This window comes from Bombina bombina, chromosome 5 (assembly GCF_027579735.1).
Source record: "Bombina bombina isolate aBomBom1 chromosome 5, aBomBom1.pri, whole genome shotgun sequence".
NCBI classification, from domain to species: Eukaryota; Metazoa; Chordata; class Amphibia; order Anura; family Bombinatoridae; genus Bombina; species Bombina bombina.
Window position 1 is genome coordinate 303306931 of NC_069503.1, and position 21770 is coordinate 303328700.

The 21770-nt window shown below is 42.6% G+C and overlaps 1 protein-coding gene across 1 annotated transcript in view; it reads right to left on the reverse strand.

The window, feature by feature from the left end:
* The window catches only part of SLC25A13 (solute carrier family 25 member 13), a 396949-nt gene that overhangs the window by 116338 nt on the left and 258841 nt on the right, over positions 1-21770 (reverse strand). The window contains exon 14 of the mRNA XM_053714082.1: positions 897-1037. Coding sequence (XP_053570057.1) covers positions 897-1037 — 141 coding nt within the window. The remainder of the gene's footprint in view (positions 1-896; positions 1038-21770) is intronic.

Genomic DNA, 21770 nt, shown 5'->3' on the forward strand with positions numbered 1-21770 from the left:
TGGTCAATGTCCCAATGCATTGCAGTTATTTGAGTTTGTTCCCATTACCCGATTTGTTGTATACAAGAATATTCTGTTGTTTTTGTTGGATAATTTGTGTGCTGTGTTGTAAACTAATTTGCACAAAGGAATACAAAATGCTAGTGGCAATAAAAAGCTCTCCAAAACAGCAGGTAGAATAAATGAAGAAAAAAAAAGGTAGTGTTAATCTCTATTCAGTAATGTGTATTGCTCTCCGGGCTAAAACATACAGAACAGCCTACCCACACAAAAGGATTTATTTCCTCATTGTCATGTTAACAGGGCTTGTTGCAGGCCTCAGATGTACCGTAATCAGTGATAACCCTGTAGAATCAGAATTATTGCCCAAACAGGACACTGTAAGTGCTCTGTATATATAAATCAAATATATTGAATGTTGCACCCCTCAGTGATTCACTAAAATGCACGTGGCATTGGGTAATGGGGTTGCTGTCTGTGTATAAAACAATATATGAAAACAACAGGCCACAAATAATTACTATGAGAACAACACAAGAGGGCCTTATTGTACTCTACCTGCCTTGCTACTGTGTATAGAACTAAAATAATGGATTAGAAGGTGCTGGACAGATGACTTAGTAAATTAAAGCCCTGGAATGTTTATACTGAAGTAGATCCGCACTTTACAATTCTATAATTAGAATGTTATAAATTTTAGTCATTTCTTTCCTGCTTGAGAACAATGGTTTGCATATTTGGTTCCATAGCTTTAAAAAAAAAAAGTTTTGGTACCAGACAGGTATTTTTATTTGCTGTTTTGCATCATTTTCTGAGATAAGAAGACAACAGGCTATTATGTTTTAGTATATGGTGGGTTTACATTTTCTTAAGATTCCAATTCAAATTTAAAATACCTTGTAAAGGCCAAAAAAGCCCAGATCCTTTAGAACAGTCAGAGCGCTGACACGAGGGCCTGTAGTGATTTCTCCCGCCACTTGTAAACGAATCTTCACAATCTCCAGAGGGTTGGTAAAAATCACCTGAGAACCTCCAGCCTAAAGGACAAGTGACAAATGCTGAGTGAGTGTTTGATAAAAGACAGATCAGTATAAGAATCAGGAAATGCTTCAGTTAACAATTAATGTGAGTGATTTTATCAGATGCCCCACACACACACTTCACTCTTATTTATGAAGCTAACGAGCAGCATTTAATCTAATATGAAATTATTAAAAGGCTATTGGTAAACAAGAGAAAGTTATCCGTGAGACAAGCCATTGTACCTTTCCCACTACAAACGGATACCTGTACAAAAATGACGCACTTGCCCCTGTCTGATAAATGTGAAATGTTTTTACAGATATTTATATCTAGCTATTGCAACTTTAAATCTGTGTCTGTGTCTCAGTTGCATCTGGGAAGACTAACACTTAAAAAAGAATGGTGAAAATAAAGGGTGCTTTATATTTTCGCACGAGGGTCCATATTGTTTTCTTTCCTTCCTTCCTTTCATTATTGAGAATGTGCAATTTGGGAAAAGAAAAAAAAGTTGAAGAGAAGTCAAACCCAAGCACCTCACCAAGGCCCCTCTATCAAACTTCTAATACTGCCTGCATTCTGCAACTGTGAGTGCACTCGAACTAGATGAGGCCTTACTTAAAAATGCCTTTAAAACCTATAAAGAATCAGCATTTATAGGCTGGAATAGGTGCCCTTTCTATGTCCTGGACACTACACAGAATACCCTGGGTGATCATTCCCTGACTATGGCAGCATCCACCCATAAACCTGAGACAGAGTGTAGGACCCAGGAACTGGAGTTGCTTTGGTGAGTTGCTAAAAAACTGAATTTATACTTACCTGATAAATTACTTTCTCTTACGGTGTATCCAGTCCATGGATTCATCCTTACTTGTGGGATATTCTCATTCCCTACATGAAGTGGCAAAGAGAGCACACAGCAGAGCTGTCCATATAGCTCCCCCTCAGGCTCCGCCCCCCCAGTCATTCGACCGACAGTTAGGAGAAAAAGGAGAAACCATAGGGTGCAGTGGTGACTGTAGTTTAAATGAAAAATGTTTAACCTGACTTAATTGCCAGGGCGGGCCGTGGACTGGATACACCGTAAGAGAAAGTAATTTATCAGGTAAGCATAAATTCTGTTTTCTCTTACAAGGTGTATCCAGTCCACGGATTCATCCTTACTTGTGGGATACCAATACCAAAGCTTTAGGACACGGATGAAGGGAGGGAACAAGTCAGGTAACCTAAACGGAAGGCACCACTGCTTGCAAAACCTTTCTCCCAAAAATAGCCTCCGAAGAAGCAAAAGTATCAAATTTGTAAAATTTGGCAAAAGTATGCAGTGAAGACCAAGTCGCTGCCTTACAAATCTGTTCAACAGAAGCCTCATTCTTGAAAGCCCATGTGGAAGCCACAGCTCTGGTGGAATGAGCTGTAATTCGTTCAGGAGGCTGCAGTCCAGCAGTCTCATAAGCCAATCGGATGATGCTTTTCAGCCAGAAGGAAAGAGAGGTAGCAGTCGCTTTCTGACCTCTCCTCTTACCAGAATAGACAACAAACAAGGATGATGTTTGTCTGAAATCTTTAGTTGCTTTTAAATAGAATTTTAAAGCACGAACCACATCAAGATTGTGTAATAGTCATTCCTTCTTAGAAACTGGATTAGGACACAGAGAAGGAACAATGATTTCCTGGTTAATATTCTTATTAGAAACCACTTTCGGAAGAAAACCAGGTTTGGTACGCAAAACAACCTTATCTGCATGGAACACCAGATAGGGTGAATCACACTGCAAAGCAGACAATTCTGAAACTCTTCGAGCAGCAGAAAACAGAATTTATGTTTACCTGATAAATTACTTTCTCCAACGGTGTGTCCGGTCCACGGCGTCATCCTTACTTGTGGGATATTCTCTTCCCCAACAGGAAATGGCAAAGAGCCCAGCAAAGCTGGTCACATGATCCCTCCTAGGCTCCGCCTACCCCAGTCATTCGACCGACGTTAAGGAGGAATATTTGCATAGGAGAAACCATATGGTACCGTGGTGACTGTAGTTAAAGAAAATAAATTATCAGACCTGATTAAAAAAACCAGGGCGGGCCGTGGACCGGACACACCGTTGGAGAAAGTAATTTATCAGGTAAACATAAATTCTGTTTTCTCCAACATAGGTGTGTCCGGTCCACGGCGTCATCCTTACTTGTGGGAACCAATACCAAAGCTTTAGGACACGGATGAAGGGAGGGAGCAAATCAGGTCACCTAAATGGAAGGCACCACGGTTTGCAAAACCTTTCTCCCAAAAATAGCCTCAGAAGAAGCAAAAATATCAAACTTGTAAAATTTGGTAAAAGTGTGCAGTGAAGACCAAGTCGCTGCCCTACATATCTGATCAACAGAAGCCTCGTTCTTGAAGGCCCATGTGGAAGCCACAGCCCTAGTGGAATGAGCCGTGATTCTTTCGGGAGGCTGCCGTCCGGCAGTCTCGTAAGCCAATCTGATGATGCTTTTAATCCAAAAAGAGAGAGAGGTAGAAGTTGCTTTTTGACCTCTCCTTTTACCGGAATAGACAACAAACAAGGAAGATGTTTGTCTAAAATCCTTTGTAGCTTCTAAATAGAATTTTAGAGCGCGAACAACATCCAAATTGTGCAACAAACGTTCCTTCTTTGAAACTGGTTTCGGACACAGAGAAGGTACGATAATCTCCTGGTTAATGTTTTTGTTAGAAACAACTTTTGGAAGAAAACCAGGTTTAGTACGTAAAACCACCTTATCTGCATGGAACACCAGATAAGGAGGAGAACACTGCAGAGCAGATAATTCTGAAACTCTTCTAGCAGAAGAAATTGCAACTAAAAACAAAACTTTCCAAGATAATAACTTAATATCAACGGAATGTAAGGGTTCAAACGGAACCCCCTGAAGAACTGAAAGAACTAAATTGAGACTCCAAGGAGGAGTCAAAGGTTTGTAAACAGGCTTAATTCTAACCAGAGCCTGAACAAAGGCTTGAACATCTGGCACAGCTGCCAGCTTTTTGTGAAGTAACACAGACAAGGCAGAAATCTGTCCCTTCAGGGAACTTGCAGATAATCCTTTTTCCAATCCTTCTTGAAGGAAGGATAGAATCTTAGGAATCTTAACCTTGTCCCAAGGGAATCCTTTAGATTCACACCAACAGATATATTTTTTCCAAATTTTGTGGTAAATCTTTCTAGTTACAGGCTTTCTGGCCTGAACAAGAGTATCGATAACAGAATCTGAGAACCCTCGCTTCGATAAGATCAAGCGTTCAATCTCCAAGCAGTCAGCTGGAGTGAAACCAGGTTCGGATGTTCGAACGGACCCTGAACAAGAAGGTCTCGTCTCAAAGGTAGCTTCCAAGGTGGAGCCGATGACATATTCACCAGATCTGCATACCAAGTCCTGCGTGGCCACGCAGGAGCTATCAAGATCACCGACGCCCTCTCCTGATTGATCCTGGCTACCAGCCTGGGGATGAGAGGAAACGGCGGGAACACATAAGCTAGTTTGAAGGTCCAAGGTGCTACTAGTGCATCCACTAGAGCCGCCTTGGGATCCCTGGATCTGGACCCGTAGCAAGGAACTTTGAAGTTCTGACGAGAGGCCATCAGATCCATGTCTGGAATGCCCCACAGCTGAGTGACTTGGGCAAAGATTTCCGGATGGAGTTCCCACTCCCCCGGATGCAATGTCTGACGACTCAGAAAATCCGCTTCCCAATTTTCCACTCCTGGGATGTGGATAGCGGACAGGTGGCAGGAGTGAGACTCCGCCCATAGAATGATTTTGGTCACTTCTTCCATCGCTAGGGAACTCCTTGTTCCCCCCTGATGGTCGATGTACGCAACAGTTGTCATGTTGTCTGATTGAAACCGTATGAACTTGGCCCTCGCTAGCTGAGGCCAAGCCTTGAGAGCATTGAATATCGCTCTCAGTTCCAGAATATTTATCGGTAGAAGAGATTCTTCCCGAGACCAAAGACCCTGAGCTTTCAGGGATCCCCAGACCGCGCCCCAGCCCATCAGACTGGCGTCGGTCGTGACAATGACCCACTCTGGTCTGCGGAATGTCATCCCTTGTGACAGGTTGTCCAGGGACAGCCACCAACGGAGTGAGTCTCTGGTCCTCTGATTTACTTGTATCTTCGGAGACAAGTCTGTATAATCCCCATTCCACTGACTGAGCATGCACAGTTGTAATGGTCTTAGATGAATGCGCGCAAAAGGAACTATGTCCATTGCCGCTACCATCAACCCGATCACTTCCATGCACTGAGCTATGGAAGGAAGAGGAACGGAATGAAGTATCCGACAAGAGTCTAGAAGCTTTGTTTTTCTGGCCTCTGTCAGAAATATCCTCATTTCTAAGGAGTCTATTATTGTTCCCAAGAAGGGAACCCTTGTTGACGGAGATAGAGAACTCTTTTCCACGTTCACTTTCCATCCGTGAGATCTGAGAAAGGCCAGGACTATGTCCGTGTGAGCCTTTGCTTGAGGAAGGGACGACGCTTGAATCAGAATGTCGTCCAAATAAGGTACTACAGCAATGCCCCTTGGTCTTAGCACAGCTAGAAGGGACCCTAGTACCTTTGTGAAAATCCTTGGAGCAGTGGCTAATCCGAAAGGAAGCGCCACGAACTGGTAATGCTTGTCCAGGAATGCGAACCTTAGGAACCGATGATGTTCCTTGTGGATAGGAATATGTAGATACGCATCCTTTAAATCCACCGTGGTCATGAATTGACCTTCCTGGATGGAAGGAAGAATAGTTCGAATGGTTTCCATCTTGAACGATGGAACCTTGAGAAACTTGTTTAAGATCTTGAGATCTAAGATTGGTCTGAACGTTCCCTCTTTTTTGGGAACTATGAACAGATTGGAGTAGAACCCCATCCCTTGTTCTCTTAATGGAACAGGATGAATCACTCCCATTTTTAACAGGTCTTCTGCACAATGTAAGAATGCCTGTCTTTTTATGTGGTCTGAAGACAACTGAGACCTGTGGAACCTCCCCCTTGGGGGAAGCCCCTTGAATTCCAGAAGATAACCTTGGGAGACTATTTCTAGCACCCAAGGATCCAGAACATCTCTTGCCCAAGCCTGAGCGAAGAGAGAGAGTCTGCCCCCCACCAGATCCGGTCCCGGATCGGGGGCCAACATTTCATGCTGTCTTGGTAGCAGTGGCAGGTTTCTTGGCCTGCTTTCCCTTGTTCCAGCCTTGCATTGGTCTCCAAGCTGGCTTGGCTTGAGAAGTATTACCCTCTTGCTTAGAGGACGTAGCACTTTGGGCTGGTCCGTTTCTACGAAAGGGACGAAAATTAGGTTTATTTTTTGCCTTGAAAGGCCGATCCTGAGGAAGGGCATGGCCCTTACCCCCAGTGATATCAGAGATAATCTCTTTCAAGTCAGGGCCAAACAGCGTTTTCCCCTTGAAAGGAATGTTAAGTAGCTTGTTCTTGGAAGACGCATCAGCCGACCAAGATTTCAACCAAAGCGCTCTGCGCGCCACAATAGCAAACCCAGAATTCTTAGCCGCTAACCTAGCCAATTGCAAGGTGGCGTCTAGGGTAAAAGAATTAGCCAATTTGAGAGCATTGATTCTGTCCATAATCTCCTCATAAGGAGGAGAATCACTATCGACCGCCTTTATCAGCTCATCGAACCAGAAACATGCGGCTGTAGCGACAGGGACAACGCATGAAATTGGTTGTAGAAGGTAACCCTGCTGAACAAACATCTTTTTAAGCAAACCTTCTAATTTTTTATCCATAGGATCTTTGAAAGCACAACTATCCTCTATGGGTATAGTGGTGCGTTTGTTTAAAGTGGAAACCGCTCCCTCGACCTTGGGGACTGTCTGCCATAAGTCCTTTCTGGGGTCGACCATAGGAAACAATTTTTTAAATATGGGGGGAGGGACGAAAGGAATACCGGGCCTTTCCCATTCTTTATTAACAATGTCCGCCACCCGCTTGGGTATAGGAAAAGCTTCTGGGAGCCCCGGCACCTCTAGGAACTTGTCCATTTTACATAGTTTCTCTGGGATGACCAACTTGTCACAATCATCCAGAGTGGATAATACCTCCTTAAGCAGAATGCGGAGATGTTCCAACTTAAATTTAAATGTAATCACATCAGGTTCAGCATGTTGAGAAATGTTCCCTGAATCAGTAATTTCTCCCTCAGACAAAACCTCCCTGGCCCCATCAGACTGGGTTAGGGGCCCTTCAGAAACATTATTATCAGCGTCGTCATGCTCTTCAGTATCTAAAACAGAGCAGTCGCGCTTACGCTGATAAGTGTTCATTTTGGCTAAAATGTTTTTGACAGAATTATCCATTACAGCCGTTAATTGTTGCATAGTAAGGAGTATTGGCGCGCTAGATGTACTAGGGGCCTCCTGAGTGGGCAAGACTCGTGTAGACGAAGGAGGGAATGATGCAGTACCATGCTTACTCCCCTCACTTGAGGAATCATCTTGGGCATCATTGTCATTGTCACATAAATCACATTTATTTAAATGAATAGGAATTCTGGCTTCCCCACATTCAGAACACAGTCTATCTGGTAGTTCAGACATGTTAAACAGGCATAAACTTGATAACAAAGTACAAAAAACGTTTTAAAATAAAACCGTTACTGTCACTTTAAATTTTAAACTGAACACACTTTATTACTGCAATTGCGAAAAAACATGAAGGAATTGTTCAAAATTCACCAAATTTTCACCACAGTGTCTTAAAGCCTTAAAAGTATTGCACACCAAATTTGGAAGCTTTAACCCTTAAAATAACGGAACCGGAGCCGTTTTGAACTTTAACCCCTTTACAGTCCCTGGTATCTGCTTTGCTGAGACCCAACCAAGCCCAAAGGGGAATACGATACCAAATGACGCCTTCAGAAAGTCTTTTCTAAGTATCAGAGCTCCTCTCACATGCGACTGCATGCCATGCCTCTCAAAAACAAGTGCGCAACACCGGCGCGAAAATGAGGCTCTGCCTATGCTTTGGGAAAGCCCCTAAAGAATAAGGTGTCTAAAACAGTGCCTGCCGATATTATTATATCAAAATACCCAAATAAAATGATTCCTCAAGGCTAAATATGTGTTAATAATGAATCGATTTAGCCCAGAAAAAGTCTACAGTCTTAATAAGCCCTTGTGAAGCCCTTATTTACGATCGTAATAAACATGGCTTACCGGATCCCATAGGGAAAATGACAGCTTCCAGCATTACATCGTCTTGTTAGAATGTGTCATACCTCAAGCAGCAAGAGACTGCTCACTGTTCCCCCAACTGAAGTTAATTGCTCTCAACAGTCCTGTGTGGAACAGCCATGGATTTTAGTGACGGTTGCTAAAATCATTTTCCTCATACAAACAGAAATCTTCATCTCTTTTCTGTTTCTGAGTAAATAGTACATACCAGCACTATTTCAAAATAACAAACTCTTGATTGAATAATAAAAACTACAGTTAAACACTAAAAAACTCTAAGCCATCTCCGTGGAGATGTTGCCTGTACAACGGCAAAGAGAATGACTGGGGTAGGCGGAGCCTAGGAGGGATCATGTGACCAGCTTTGCTGGGCTCTTTGCCATTTCCTGTTGGGGAAGAGAATATCCCACAAGTAAGGATGACGCCGTGGACCGGACACACCTATGTTGGAGAAATAGCTACCAAAAACAACATTTTCCAAGATAATAACTTAATATCTATGGAATGTAAAGGTTCAAACGGAACCCCTTGAAGAACTGAAAGAACTAAATTCAGACTCCATGGAGGAGCCACAGGTTTATAGACAGGCTTAATTCTGACTAAAGCCTGTGCAAACGCTTGAACGTCTGGTACTTCTGCCAGACGCTTGTGTAACAGGATAGACAGAGCAGATATCTGTCCCTTTAAGGAACTAGCTGACAATCCTTTCTCCAATCCTTCTTGGAGAAAGGACAATATCCTGGGAATCCTAACTTAACTCCACGAGTAGCCCTTGGATTCACACCAACAAAGATATTTCCGCCATATCTTATGGTAAATCTTCCTGGTGACAGGCTTTCTAGCCTGGATCAGAGTATCTATAACCGATTCAGAGAACCCACGCTTAGATAGAATTAAGCGTTCAATCTCCAAGCAGTCAGCTGCAGAGAAACTAGATTTGGATGCTTGAATGGACCCTGTATTAGAAGATCCTGCCTTGATGGCAGTGTCCAAGGTGGAACAGTTGACATGTCCACTAGGTCTGCATACCAAGTCCTGTGTGGCCACGCAGGCGCTATCAGAATTACCGAAGCCTTCTCCTGTTTGATTCTGGCTACCAGCCGAGGGAGAAGGGGAAACGGTGGAAAGACATAAGCCAGATTGAAGGACCAAGGCGCTACTAGAGCATCTATCAATGGGGTCCCTGGACCCGTAAAGAGGAAGTTTGGTGTTCTGACGGGACGCCATCAGATCCAATTCTGGAATGCCCCATAGCTGGGTCAGCTGAGCAAAAACCTCCGGGTGGAGTTCCCACTCCCCCGGGTGAAAGGTCTGACGACTTAGAAAATCCGCCTCCCAGTTGTCTACTCCTGGGATGTGGATTGCAGATAGGTGGCAGGAGTGATCCTCCGCCCATTTGATGATCTTGGTTACTTCCTTCATCGCTAAGGAGCTCTTTGTTCCTCCCTGATGATTGATGTACGCTACAGTCGTGATGTTGTCCGACTGAAATCTGATGAATTTGGCCGCTGCTAGTTGAGGCCATGCCTGGAGCGTGTTGAATATCGCTCTCAGTTCCAAAATGTTTATCGGGAGAAGAGATTCCTCCCGAGACCATAGGCCCTGAGCTTTCAGGGAGTCCCAGACCGCACCCCAGCCTAACAGACTGGCATCGGTCGTGACAATGATCCACTCCGGTCTGCGGAAGCACATTCCCTGAGACAGGTGATCCTGAGACAACTACCAGAGAAGAGAATCTCTGGTTTTCTGGTCCAGTTGTATTTGAGGAGACAAATCTGCATAATCCCCATTCCACTGTTTGAGCATGCACAGTTGCAGTGGTCTGAGATGAATTCGGGCAAAAGGGACCACGTCCATTGCCGCGACCATTAATCCGATTACCTCCATGCACTGAGCTACAGAAGGCCGAGGAATGGAATGAAGAACTCGGCAAGTAGTTAAAAGCTTCAACTTCCTGACCTCCGTCAGAAATATTTTCATTTCTACCGAGTCTATTAGTGTTCCCAGGAAGGGAACCCTTGTGAGCGGGGACAGAGAACTTTTTTCGACGTTCACCTTCCACCCGTGAGACCTTAGAAAGGCCAGAACAATGTCCGTATGAGCCTTGGCTCTGTGAAAAGACGACGTCTGTATTAAGATGTCGTCTAGGTAAGGTGCTACTGCAATGCCCCGCGGTCTTAGTACCGCTAGGAGGGATCCTAGCACCTTTGTAAAAATTCTGGGAGCAGTGGCCAACCCGAAAGGAAGGGCCACGAACTGGTAATGCTTGTCCAGAAAAGCGAACCTTAGGAAATGATGGTGATCTTTGTGGATAGGAATATGTAGGTACGCATCCTTTAGATCCACGGTAGTCATATATTGACCTTCCTGGATCATCGGCAAAATTGTCCGAATGGTTTCCATATTGAACGATGGAACTCTGAGAAATTTGTTTAGAATTTTTAGATCCAGGATTGGCCTGAAAGTTCCTTCCTTTTTGGGAACTACAAACAGGTTTGAGTAAAAACCCAGTCAATGTTGTGCAATTGGAACTGGATATATCACTCCCATCTTTAGTAGATCTTATACACAGCGTAAGAACGCCTGTTTCTTTGTCTGGTCTGAAGACAAACGAGAAATGTGGAACCTTCCCCTTGGAGGAGAGTCATAGAAACATAGAAACAGATATTGACGGAAGATAAGAGCCATAGACCCAGCAAGTCTGCCCGACCTTACCTAACAGTATAAACTTATCTAGTTTGCAGGATAGCCTTATGCTTGTCCCATGCGTTTTTAAAGTCCCCCACAGAGTTTGTTGCTACTACCTCTTGAGGAAGTTTATTCCATACATCAATCACTCTTTCTGTAAAGAAGTGCTTCCTCAAATTACTCCTGAATCTACTACCCTTTAGCTTGAGCTCATGACCCCTTGTTCTTGAATTTTCCATTTTATGTAAAATACCCACAGCCTCAGTTTTAATAAACCCTTTAATGTACTTGAAAGTTGCTATCATATCACCTCTTTCCCTTCTCTCCTCTAAGCTATACATATTTAGGTCATTGAGCCTATCCTGGTAAGTTTTATTTTTTAGACCATGTACCATTTTGGTAGCCCTCCTTTGCACAGATTCAAGTTTGTTAATATCCTTCTGAAGATATGGCCTCCAGAACTGCACACAATACTCAAGATGAGGCCTAACTAATGATCTATAAAGTGGCATAAGAACCTTACTATTTCTGCTGCAAATACCTCTACCAATACATCCAAGCATTCTGCTAGCCTTACTCGCTGCATTACTACATTGTTTACTAAGTTTTAAATCATCTGAAATAATAATTCCCAAGTCCTGTTCCTCATCTGTAACAGTCAGTAAAGTGTCATTGAGTCTGTAATTAACATTTGGATTTTTCTTCCCTAAATGCATTATTTTACACTTTGCTGTGTTAAACTTTAGATCCCAGTCGTTTGTCCAATCCTCCAATTGTTGTATATCACTTCTCATTTTGTCTACCCCCCCTGGAACATCCACTCTGTTGCAAATTTTTGTATCATCTGCAAAGAGACATACTTTCCCCTGTAGCCCTTTGCTGATATCGCACATAAATATGTTAAACAAAGCAGGCCCCAGAACTGACCCCTGAGGAACACCACTAGTAACAGCCCCCTCTGCTGAATGAACTCCATTTACTAAGATACTTTGTTTTCTGTCCTTAAGCCAGCATTCCACCCAGTTCACAATTTTTGAATCTAGACCAAGGAGATATAGTTTGTGAATTAGTTTATTGTGTGGGACGGTGTCAAATGCTTTGCTGAAATCTAGATATGCTACATCAACTGCTCCACCCTTGTCTAATACTTTTGTTACATAATCAAAGAAGTCAATTAGATTAGTCTGACATGATCTCCCTGAAGTAAAACCATGCTGATTTTGGTCCTCTAAATTGTTTGTCTTTATGTAAGTCATAATTCTTTCTTTTAAGAGGCTTTCCATTAATTTCCCTACTACTGAAGTTAAACTAACTGGCCTGTAGTTGCCAGATTCTTCTCTACTGCCCTTTTTATGAAGAGGTATTACATTTGCTATTCTCCAATCATCTGGGACAGCTCCTGTTAATAGTGACTGATTAAACAGATCAGTTAATGGGACAGTTAGCACTGATCGAAGTTCTTTTAAAACCCTTGGATGAATATTATCAGGACCCACTGCCTTTTTAACATTTATTTTTGATAATGCTAACAAAACCTCATCCTCTGTAAAAAGATTACTGTTAAGCTTGTTTCTATTTTTCGTAGCATCCCTTAATGTAGACATTGTATCTTCACAATCTTTTGTGAAAACAGAACAGAAGTAATCATTGAGACATCCTGCAATCTGCTTATCTCCTTCTATTATTCTACCATCAACTGATTTCAATTTTACTATTCCTACCTTATTTTTTCTTCTTTCACTGATATATCTAAAGAATGTTTTGTCCCCATGTTTTACTGACTGTGCTATCTTCTCTTCTGCATGAGCTTTAACCTTCCTAATTAACTGCTTAGTCTTTTTTTGTTGAAGTCTCCATATTTTCATATCATCATCTGCTTGTGTGTGTCTGTAATTTTTATAAGCTATCTTTTTTGTCTTTACAGCATGTGCTACTTCTTTGGAAAACCAAATTGGTTTCCGCTTTCTTTTACTTTTACAGACATGTCTAATACAGTGTGCGGTTGCATCTAAAATGGCACCATTCACAAATTCCCAGTTCTTGAACCCCTGTAATAAGAGTTTTCCCATTTAAACAGTCTTTTAGGTATTCTCCCATTAATGAAAAATCTGCCGTCCTAAAGTCTAAAACTTAGTCTAGGTGGACAGTTCCTGCACATGAATACTAAACCAAACAGTCCTTGAATTCTAGAAGATATCCCTGAGCAACGATTTCTAATGCCTAGGGATCTGGGACATCTCTTGCCCAAGCCTGAGCAAAGAGAGAGTCTGCCCCCTACTAGATCTGGTCCCGGATCGGGGGCCACCCCTTCATGCTGTCTTAGTAGCAGCCGCAGGCTTCTTGGCCTGTTTACCTTTGTTCCAGCCCTGCAAGGGTTTCCAGGTTGCTTTGGGCTGTAAAATGTTACCCTCTTGCTTTGCGTTAGTAGAGGTTGAAGCAGGGCCGCTCCTGAAGTTGCGAAAGGAGAGAAAATTAGCCTTGTTTTTGGCCTTAAACAGTCTATCTTGCGGGAGTGCATGGCCCTTTCCCCCAGTGATATCCGAAATAATTTCTTTCAACTCGGGGCCGAAAAGGGTCTTTCCCTTGAAAGGAATATTTAGCAATTTTGTTTTGGACGACACGTCAGCCGACCATGATTTGAGCCAAAGCGCTCTCCGTGCCATAATGTCAAAAACCGAATTTATGCTTACCTGATAAATTACTTTCTCCAACGGTGTGTCCGGTCCACGGCGTCATCCATAACTTGTGGGAATATTCTGTTCCCCAACAGGAAATGGCAAAGAGCACAGCAAAAGCTGTCCATATAGTCCCTCCTAGGCTCCGCCCACCCCAGTCATTCGACCGACGGACAGGAGAAAAACAGGAGAAACCATAGGGTGCCGTGGTGACTGTAGTTAAAGAAAGAAATTCATCAAACCTGATTAAAAAACCAGGGCGGGCCGTGGGCCGGACACACCCTTTGAGAAAGTAAATTATCAGGTAAGCATAAATTCTGTTTTCTCCAACATTGGTGTGTCCGGTCCACGGCGTCATCCATAACTTGTGGGAACCAATACCAAAGCTTTAGGACACGGATGAAGGGAGGGAGCCAATCAGGTTACCTAAACGGAAGGCACCACGGCTTGCAAAACCTTTCTCCCAAAAATAGCCTCCGAAGAAGCAAAAGTATCAAATTTGTAGAATTTGGCAAAAGTGTGCAGGGAAGACCAAGTCGCTGCCTTACATATCTGATCAACAGAAGCCTCGTTCTTGAAGGCCCATATGGAAGCCACAGCCCTAGTAGAGTGAGCTGTGATGTGTTCGGGAGGCTGCCGTCCGGCAGTCTCATAAGCCAATCGGATGATGCTTTTCAGCCAAAAGGAAAGAGAGGTAGCAGTAGCTTTTTGACCTCTCCTCTTGCCAGAATAAACGACAAACCTTTGGACGGAAACCAGGTTTAGTACGCAAAACAACCTTATCTGAATGGAACACCAGATAGGGCGGATTACACTGCAGAGCAGATAACTCAGAAACTCTTCTAGCAGAAGAAATAGCAACTAAAAATAGAACTTTCCAAGATAACATCTTGATATCTATGGAATGTAGAGGTTCAAACGGAACACCTTGAAGAACTGAAAGAACTAAATTCAGACTCCAGGGAGGAGTCAAAGGTCTGTAAACAGGCTTGATCCTGACCAAAGCCTGAACAAAAGCTTGAACATCTGGCACAGCTGCCAGTCATTTGTGTAACAAGACAGATAAAGCAGAAATCTGTCCCTTTAGAGAACTCGCTGATAATCCCTTATCCAAACCTTCTTGAAGAAAAGAAAGGATCCTAGGAATTTTGATCTTACTCCATGAGAATCCCTTGGATTCACACCAACAGATATATCTTTTCCATATTTTATGGTAAATTTTTCTAGTTACAGGTTTTCTGGCTTGTACCAGAGTATCTATCACAGAATCTGAAAACCCACGCTTAGATAAGCTTAGATAAAATCAAGCGTTCAATTTCCAAGCCGTCAGCTGGAGGGAAACTAGATTTGGATGTTCGAATGGACCCTGTACTAGAAGATCCTGTCTCAAAGGTAGCTTCCATGGTGGAGCCGATGACATATTCACCAGGTCTGCATATCAAGTCCTGCGTGGCCACGCAGGAGCTATCAAGATCACCGAGGCCCTCTCCTGTTTGATCCTGGCTACCAGCCTGGGAATGAGAGGAAACGGTGGAAACACATAAGTTAGGTTGAAGGCCCAAGGCGCTACTAATGCATCCACTAGAGTCGCCTTGGGATCCCTGGATCTGGACCCGTAGCAAGGAACCTTGAAGTTCTGACGAGACGCCATCAGATCCATGTCTGGAATGCCCCATAATTGAGTCAACTGGGCAAATATCTCCGGGTGGAGTTCCCACTCCCCCGGATGGAATGTCTGACGACTCAGATAATCCGCCTCCCAGTTTTCCACTCCTGGGATGTGGATCGCAGATAGGTGGCAGGAGTGATCCTCCGCCCATTTTATGATTTTGGTCACTTCTCTCATCGCCAGGGAACTCCTTGTTCCCCCCTGATGGTTGATATAAGCAACAGTCGTCATGTTGTCTGATTGGAATCTTATGAATCTGGTCTTTGCTAGTTGAGGCCAAGCCCTGAGAGTATTGAATATCGCTCTCAGTCCAGAATATTTATCGGGAGAAGAGACTCTTCCCGAGACCATAGACCCTGAGCTTTCAGGGAGTCCCAGACCGCGCCCCAGCCCACTAGACTGGCGTTGGTCGTGACGATGACCCACTCTGGTCTGCGGAAGCTCATTCCCTGGGACAGGTGATCCTGGGTTAGCCACCAACGGAGTGAGTCTCTGGTCTTCTGATCTACTTGAATCACTGGAGACAAGTCTGTATAGTCCCCATTCCACTGTTTCAGCATGCACAGTTGTAATGATCTTAGATGAATTCGCGCAAAAGGAACTATGTCCATTGCTGCAACCATCAACCCTACTACTTCCATGCACTGAGCTATGGAAGGTCGTGGAACAGAGTGAAGAACTTGACAAACGTTTAGAAGTTTTGACTTTCTGACATCTGTTCACCTTCCACCCGTGAGATCTGAGAAAGGCCAGAACGATGTCTGTGTGAGCCTTTGCCTTTGAAAGAGACGACGCTTGTATCAGAATGTCGTCCAAGTAAGGTGCCACTGCAATGCCCCTTGGTCTTAGAACCGCTAGAAGGGACCCGAGTACCTTTGTGAAAATCCTTGGAGCAGTGGCTAGCCCGAATGGGAGAGCCACAAACTGGTAATGTTTGTCCAGAAAGGCAAACCTTAGGAACTGATGATGATCTTTGTGGATAGGAATATGTAGATACGCATCCTTTAGATCCACGGTAGTCATAAATTGACCCTCCTGGATTGAAGGTAAAATCGTTCGAATAGTTTCCATTTTGAACTATGGCACTCTGAGAAATTTGTTTAGAATCTTTAAATCCAGAATTGGTCTGAAAGTTCCCTCTTTTTTGGGAACTACAAACAGATTTGAGTAAAACCCCATTCCTTGTTCCACAGTTGGAACTGGGTGTATCACTCCCCTTTTTAACAGGTCTTCTACACAATGTAAGAATGCCTGTCTCTTTATTTGGTTTGAAGATAAGCGAGACATGTGGAACCTTCCCCTTGGGGGTAGTTCCTTGAATTCCAGAAGATAACCCTGAGAAACTATTTCTAGTGCCCAGGGATCCTGAACATCTCTTGCCCAAGCCTGAGCGAAGAGAGAGAGAGTCTGCCCCCTACTAGATCCGGTCCCGGATCGGGGGCTACTCCTTAATGCTGTTTTGGTAGCAGCAGGCTTCTTGGCCTGCTTACCCTTGTTCCAGCCTTGCATCGGTTTCCAAGCTGGTTTGGTTTGCGAAGCATTACCCTCTTGTCTAGAGGCTGCAGAGTTGGAGGCCGGTCCGTTCCTGAAATTGCGAAAAGGAACGAAAATTAGACTTATTCTTGGCCTTGAAAGGCCTATCCTGTGGGAGGGTGTGGCCCTTACCCCCAGTGATGTCTGAGATAATCTCTTTCAATTCTGGCCCAAAAAGGGTTTTACCCTTGAAAGGGATATTAAGCAACTTTGTCTTGGAAGATACATCCGCTGACCAAGACTTTAGCCAGAGCGCTCTGCGCGCCACAATTGCAAACCCTGAACTTTTCGCCGCTAATCTAGCTAACTGCAAAGCGGCATCTAAAATAAAGGAATTAGCTAACTTAAGTGCGTGAATTCTGTCCATAACCTCCTCATACTGAGTCTCTCTACTGAGCGACTTTTCTAGTTCCTCGAACCAGAACCACGCTGCTGTAGTGACAGGAATAATGCACGAAATAGGTTGCAGGAGGTAACCTTGCTGTACAAAAATCTTTTTTAGCAAACCCTCCAATTTTTTATCCATAGGATCTTTGAAAGCACAATTATCCTCGATAGGAATAGTAGTGCGCTTAGCTAGTGTAGAAACTGCCCCCTCGACCTTAGGGACTGTCTGCCATAAGTCCTTTCTGGGGTCGACCATAGGAAATAATTTCTTAAATATAGGAGGGGGGACAAAAGGTATACCGGGCTTCTCCCACTCCTTATTCACTATGTCCGCCACCCGCTTGGGTATAGGAAAAGCGTCGGGGTGCACCGGAACCTCTAGGAACTTGTCCATCTTGCACAATTTTTCTGGAATGACCAGGTTGTCACAATCATCCAGAGTAGATAGCACCTCCTTAAGCAGTGCGCGGAGATGCTCTAATTTAAATTTAAATGTCACAACATCAGGTTCTGCCTGTTGAGAAATTCTACCTGAATCAGAAATTTCCCCACCTGACAAAACCTCCTTCATGGCCACTTCAGATTGGTGTGAGGGTATGACAGAGCAATTATCATCAGCGCCCTCCTGCTCTACAGTGTTTAAAACAGAGCAATCGCGCTCTCTCTGAAATGCAGGCATTTTGGATAAAATATTTGCTATGGAGTTATCCATTACTGCCGTCAATTGTTGCATAGTAACAAGCACTGGCGCGCTAGAAGTACTAGGGGCCTCCTGCGTGGGCAAAACTGGTGTAGACACAGAAGGAGATGATGTAGAACTATGTCTACTCCCTTCATCTGATGAATCATCTTGTGCAACTTTACAATCTGTGGCAGTACTGTCCTTACTTTGTTTGGACGCTATGGCACAATTATCACACAATTTTGAAGGGGGAGACACATTGGCTTCCATACATACAGAACATAGTTTATCTGAAGGCACAGACATGTTAAACAGGCTTAAACTTGTCAATAAAATACAAAAACCGTTTTAAAACAAAATCGTTACTGTCTCTTTAAATTTTAAACAGGGCACACTTTTTTACTGAATATGTGAAAAACTATGAAGGAATTGTTCAATTTTAACCAAATTATCACCGCAATGTCTTAAAGCATTCAAAGCATTGCACCCCAAATTTCAGACCTTTAACCCTTAAAATGACGAAACCGGAGCCATTTACAGTTTTAACCCCTCTACAGTCCCAGCTACAGCCTTTGCTGCGACTTTAACAAACCCAGGGGGGTATACGATACCAAATGAAGCTTTCTCTGAACCTTTTCAACCACTTCCAGACCCACACACATGCAGCTGCATGTCCTGCTCTCAAAAGTAACTGCGCAGTAATGGCGCGAAAATGAGGCTCTGCCTACTACATAGAAGGCCCTTCCTGACTGGGAAGGTGTCTAAACCAGTGCCTGACGTAACAAAACGTTCCCAAAGTTATAAAGTGTGAATTTCAACTTCAAGCTGTATAAAATGCCCAAATAAAGCAATCGATCTAGCCCATAAAAGTGTCTACCAGTTTTATAGCCCATAATAAGCCCTTTGATCTGTTTGAGACTAAGAAAATGGCTTACCGGTCCCCATGATGGGGAAAATGACAGCCTTCCAGCATTACTCAGTCTTGTTAGAAATATGGCTAGTCATACCTTAAGCAGAAAAGTCTGCCAACTGTTTCCCCCAACTGAAGTTATCTCATCTCAACAGTCCTATGTGGAAACAGCAAACGATTTTAGTTACTGCTGCTAAAATCATATTCCTCTCACAAACAGAACTCTTCATCTTTTTCTGTTTCAGAGTAAATAGTACATACCAGCACTATTTTAAAATAACAAACTCTTGATAGTAGAATAAAAAACTACAACTAAACACCACATACTCTTCACCATCTCCGTGGAGATGCTGCTTGTTCAGCGGCAAAGAGAATGACTGGGGTGGGCGGAGCCTAGGAGGGACTATATGGACAGCTTTTGCTGTGCTCTTTGCCATTTTCTGTTGGGGAAGAGAATATTCCCACAAGTTATGGATGACGCCGTGGCCTGGACACACCAATGTTGGAGAAACCAGAATTTTTCGCCGCTAACTTAGCTAATTGTAAAGCGGCATCTGTGATAAAAGAATTAGCCAGCTTTAGAGCATGAATTCTATCCATGACTTCGTCATATGAAGTCTCCCTCTGGAGCGACTCCTCCAGCGCCTCAAATCTAACACCACATTCACTTTATCCTCCCGTGGAGATGCTACTTGTTAGAGCGGCAAAGAGAATGACTGGGGGCCGGAGCCTGAGGGGGAGCTATATGGACAGCTCTGCTGTGTGCTCTGTAGGGAATGAGAATATCCCACAAGTAAGGATGAATCCGTGGACTGGATACACCTTGTAAGAGAAAAAGTTTTAATGTGAGTGGTTGGAGCCCGAGATATTACAATTTCATGGCTGCATTAAAAAAATAAGATAGTGTATCATTCAGTAGAATTGCTGAATTAAAGTCATTCTAAAATATTGCTTAGATTCAGGATCTGATTATATGAAGTGTAACATTCACCATCACTTTACTGTTGAGTACACACTAAAGACAACATCCACACTGAAAAAACAGGTGCACTATTTTCTTAACATAGACCTCTCTTTGAGACAGATGAACACCAGTTTCTACTGCAAAAATTTTCTTCCAACCTTCAGCAGCTTTAAGTGCCTCCTTGTCTGGCACCACTTGATCGCCAATACAACTTTTTACCGTAGTACCTTAAGTATAGGTGTCTTGTTCCTTTCTGTTTTTAACCTGCACTTCCTGGCTTGGCAAGCCAAAAAATAAACCTGGAATCTAGTATTACCTCTGTTCTGATGATTATAAAATACATTTCTCATTTCCCCACCTGCTCCTCTCTCTTACTAATCATTTTCCTGCCAATCTAACATTTAGTAATCGATGCTTCCATCACACAAGGCCTATATTTTAAAGGCTATGCTTCTTGTAATTTTGTGGTTAGAAAGTTAGTAGAAGACGGTTTCATATATTTAATAATTCCGCTATAACTCAAACATTCAAAGACACAAACTGTATCCAGAACAAAATCGTAAAGTTATTTCTATTCAGTTAAAAACCCGTAAGGTTTGAAATGTCATAACTAAATAAATGCGTATATAAGTAAATTTAATGTAAATTTTTATTATGGAGGACTCTCTCTCTTGCTTGTATGTATCAATCTGATTTTATGTTTAGATCAAATGTACGATCCAAGATCATTGTTACTTGAAATATTTCATTTTGCATTATTTGAATATACAAGTTTTGATTTGCCATTTTATGAAGGATGATGCAGTGATATTTGTCTTTAAAAAAATATATCATATTGCCATACTAGAATCATGAATTTTTCAAGTATTAATTTAAAAAGTAAATGATTTATAAGGAAAGAGAATTCAACTGCCAAATAATAGCCAGATCTGTCCCACCATGTAAGTGTCATAAGCATTTAAAAATGTTAATATTGAACAAGGAGGACAAACTATAGATTACATTTGAACTAAATTTGAATGAGATCATGTAGAAAGAAAGTTGTAAAGAGGTCTAGGGAGTAAACACATGAACAATAAGTGATCTTGTTACAGACCCATGGGAGTTTACAGGGCTTAAGAATTTAGTGCAATATCTTGATACCGTTCTATCTTTAGATGCATCATTGATAAGATGAAGGCACAACACACAGGCAAGATGTGTCTAGTAGTGCTTGGCTTAAATCTCTGATGCCCCAAGCTAAAAGGGACTTCTCTCCCTGCTCCTTCACATGGTGAGTGTATCGTGATGTCAAGATGCAATTCTGTAAATCAGTATTGTTTTGTTTTTATGAGGAGTGCTATTCACAACAGCTACGTGCCACTGACCAACAGACAAGACCTATTAACAGCAGCTTTTACTGCAGTTATGAATATAACTGAAAACACATCTATTTTTTTATTTTTGTTCTCTTTTTCCACAATAAGGCCTAGATTACAAGTGAAATGCTAAATTCTCGCGTGCCTGTAAACAAGAAAATTCACCCGTTTTACAGGCGCACAATAAATAACCAGCCATTACAAGTGACTGGTTATTGCTAATGCAAGCTCAAGGTAGCAATTAGCACTCCGAAAACCAACCAAAGGTCAGTTCTCTGGTTAATTTTTAAAATGTGCCCTAATTGCCCCCAAAATACAGTTACAGTAGTATACTGGTAAACCTATGGTACCTTTTTACCAATAACACAGCAATATACTGGTCGGCCTATGGTACCTTTTTCTAATAATACAGTAGTATACTTGTATGCCTATGGTACCTTTTTACTTATAATAAAGCAATATACTAATATGCCTATGGTACCTTTTAACCAATAACACAGCAATATGCTGGTAGGCATATGGTACCTTTTTACAATAAAACAGTAATATGCTGGTAGGCATATGGTACCTTTTTATTATTATTATTTTATTATTATTATTATATTTTATTTATGAAGCGCCATCATATTCCGCAGGGCTGTCCATGGATACAGATCA